Here is a 3,035-nt window from a genome sequence, read left to right as displayed (position 1 = left end):
ATCAATTATGTTGCATCATTCATATCCATGGTACTTTAAACTACAGCTCTAGACATGCTAGGTGAGCGCCTCATTTGAGTCTAAGAACGTGGCTCTTTCTAAATTTCACTCTCTAAACTATCATTTAAAGAGTCTTCTGCATAAAATTACTTTTTATATGTTTTCACTTTTCAACAACTTTTCTATATTTTGCGTATATTTTAGAAAGCTATTTTCGTTATCTATCTTTGGCTGGCGAGAAATGCGGAATGGATGATGGCTACATTCGAATAACCACTTAAAGAATCTGTTGGAGAATATTTTTCCATTAAAATCTCTATTCTAACAATGAGGAAAGATATCGAGGGTCTTTTGGAATTACTTTAGCTGTATGAATTCAACTCCACCGAAGAGAACTTAACTGTTGGGGAAAGAAAGGAGTTGCAAAATTTGTGAACTTGAACTGGAATCATCCGCCTGGTACCAAACCCCATCAGATGAGTTTGCCCCCCGAGGACTCCAGGGAGCATCACACATGACACATTAGTAGAGGTGGTGGCAGTGGCACCGGCAGCTACGGAAAAGGAGACCGTGATGTGGGAAAGGGGAAAGCGGGTAGCACAGGTGCGGCAAGCGAACCTGGAGACTGAAAAGTCCTCTCCGTCTCTGAACTCTGAAGAATGCACGTAAAATGCATGCGACATTGCAGACTTGCAACAGCCGTCACCATATTAACATTTGAAGATTAGTTTCTCTTGAAACATCATTAGCGTATATGTTCGCATACATAACACATTTAACCACGATGATTTACACCACAGAAAGATACCATCTCTGATCGACGCTTGTTCATAATCATACTACTGCTCAAAAGCCAATGGCTGGCCTACGCCTAAATGATCACCGCCTTGTGCTGCTCCTCCTTGCCGTCGTCCACCGTGGCGGCGTCGTCGGCGGCCGCCACCCGGTTTTGGCCCTCCTCGCCGTACGCCCAGGCGCACACCACGAAGTACGCCACGTTGGCCGCGCCCAGCACCGCCAGGACCAGGTAGTAGTCGTCGTAGCGGCCCCTGTTCAGGTTGCTCGGCAGCCACCCCTCGTGCCCGCCGCTCCGGGTCGCGGCGCCGATGATCCCGACGATGGCGCTGCCCAGCACGGCGCCGAACCCGAGGCCGAGCGCCAGCAGCGACACCCCGATGCTGGACATGGTCTTGGGGAACTCGGAGTAGTAGAACTCGATCTGCCCGATCAGGTTCAGCGCCTCGGCGAGCCCCATCAGGCAGTGCTGCGGCACCAGCCGCATGGCCGACATGTGCATCGGGGGGGCCGAGCGCGGGTCGGAGTCGCGGAGCCCCTCGGCGATCGCGGCGGCGCGGCGGACGCTCTCGGTGCGCGCGGCCACGGCCATGGCCACGGCGAAGAGCACCAGGCCGGCGCCCATCCGCTGCCGCAGGCTGAGCCCGCGCGCGTGGCCCGTGAGCCGGGACAGGGGCCGCACCAGCGCGCGGTCGTACACGGCCACCCAGACGGTGAGCGTCAGGATGCTGAAGACGCCGAAGGTGGCCGCGGGGATCTCCAGGCCGCCCACCTTCCGCTGCATCGTCTTCGCCTGCAGCGTCGGGAACATCTGCTGCCCGACGATCACGCCGGGCAAGATCCCCGTCGACCATATCGGCAGCACGCGGATGACGGCCTTCGTGTCCTCCACCTGTTGCACCGTGCACAGCCTCCACGGGTCGCACGCCGCCCCGTCGGCGCTGAGCTCCTTGCCGGGGTTCCGAAGCACGCAGGCCCGGTTCAAGTACCTGCACCATGTCCATGAGTACAGACATAGTAATTAACGCCACGCTTCACAATTAGCATCATGAAGAAGAATTCAGATTTGTGCCGTGCCTCAGCCCAGTGTCAGATTTTTGTTTGTAATAGTGTACCGTACCTTAGCTTGTTGGTGGGAGTCCTGGGCTTGGAGCCGGCCTTGGTGTAGAAGCTCGATGCGTCGGCCGTCTCCGGCGGCATGGGCTCGTGGCTGTTCTTGTAGCTGGCGAGGAGCACCTGCACGAGGCCGAGGATGGCGCTCCTGTCGGCCGCCGCCTTTATGTAGAAGGGCGAGCCGAGGAGGAACAGCGTGAGCGCGGTGACCATGAGCACGACGGGTACGGAGAAGCCGACGACCCAGCCCCTGGCCTGCTGGATGTAGACGATGACGGTGGCCGCGAACACGATGGAGAGGCCGAGCACGGTGTAGTACCAGTTGAAGAAGGTCTGCAGCGTCCTCACGTTCCTGGCGCTGTTGTCCCGCTTGTCCAGCTGGTCCGCCCCGAACGCCAGCGTGCACGGCCGGATGCCGCCCGACCCGAGGGACATGAGCGCGAACGACGTGAACAGCAGCGGCAGCTGCCACGGCACCACCACGCAGTCCGCCAGCCGCGCCGCGCACTCCGGGGTCCTCTTGTACACCGGCAGGATCGCCGTCAGGCACAGCAGGCACATCCCCTGATGATCCGGGCCAACACGCCACACCACCAAGAGCAAGGATCAGCATGCAGATAGCGCAGGAACGAAACGCCGGGGGTTCTGAGTTCACCGTCGTCGGCGCTTACAAAGAGGCTGACGAAGGAGCCGAGGGCGATGACCCGGAAGCGGCCGAGGCAGGCGTCGGCGAGCACGGCGCCGAAGATGGGGAGGAAGTTGGAGATGGCGTTCCAGTTGTAGAGCACGACGGTGGCGAAGGCGCTCGACATGAGGTACCGCTCGGTGAGGTACAGAATCATGTTGGCCGTCAGCCCGAACGTGGCCACCTTCTCGAAGATCTCGTTCGCTGCCGCGAACAGGAATCAAAATCCCCATCAGATGAATGACTCCACGCCATGTGTAAGTAGAATAGAATTACTGAATTAGGCATGTGCTCTAGGCATGGCCGCTCGACGCTCTTACAGATGATGAAGGGGATGGTTCTGAGGCCTCCCTTCCTCCTCCCCTTGGGGTTGGAGAGGGCTTCCTCCATGGCTGAGACCTCCATGCTCGCTCAGGACGGAGGGAGCGAGGCGGGCTACAAC

At 58.2% G+C, this 3,035-nt stretch overlaps 1 protein-coding gene across 1 annotated transcript; it reads right to left on the bottom strand.

Moving 5' to 3' along the window:
* Nucleotides 1–728: 728 nt before the first annotated feature.
* Nucleotides 729–3,035, bottom strand: LOC112894701 (protein NRT1/ PTR FAMILY 1.2-like). The gene is made up of 4 exons (XM_025962487.1): nt 2,914–3,035; nt 2,580–2,797; nt 1,916–2,472; nt 729–1,784 (listed from the first exon to the last, which is right to left on the bottom strand). The coding sequence occupies exons 1-4, from the start codon at nt 2,996–2,998 to the stop codon at nt 872–874; spliced, it is 1,773 nt and encodes a 590-aa protein (XP_025818272.1). The 5' UTR covers nt 2,999–3,035; the 3' UTR covers nt 729–871.

Source organism: Panicum hallii, chromosome 5 (assembly GCF_002211085.1).
Source record: "Panicum hallii strain FIL2 chromosome 5, PHallii_v3.1, whole genome shotgun sequence".
Taxonomy (NCBI): Eukaryota; Viridiplantae; Streptophyta; class Magnoliopsida; order Poales; family Poaceae; genus Panicum; species Panicum hallii.
This window is presented reverse-complemented; position numbering and strand designations above follow the sequence as displayed.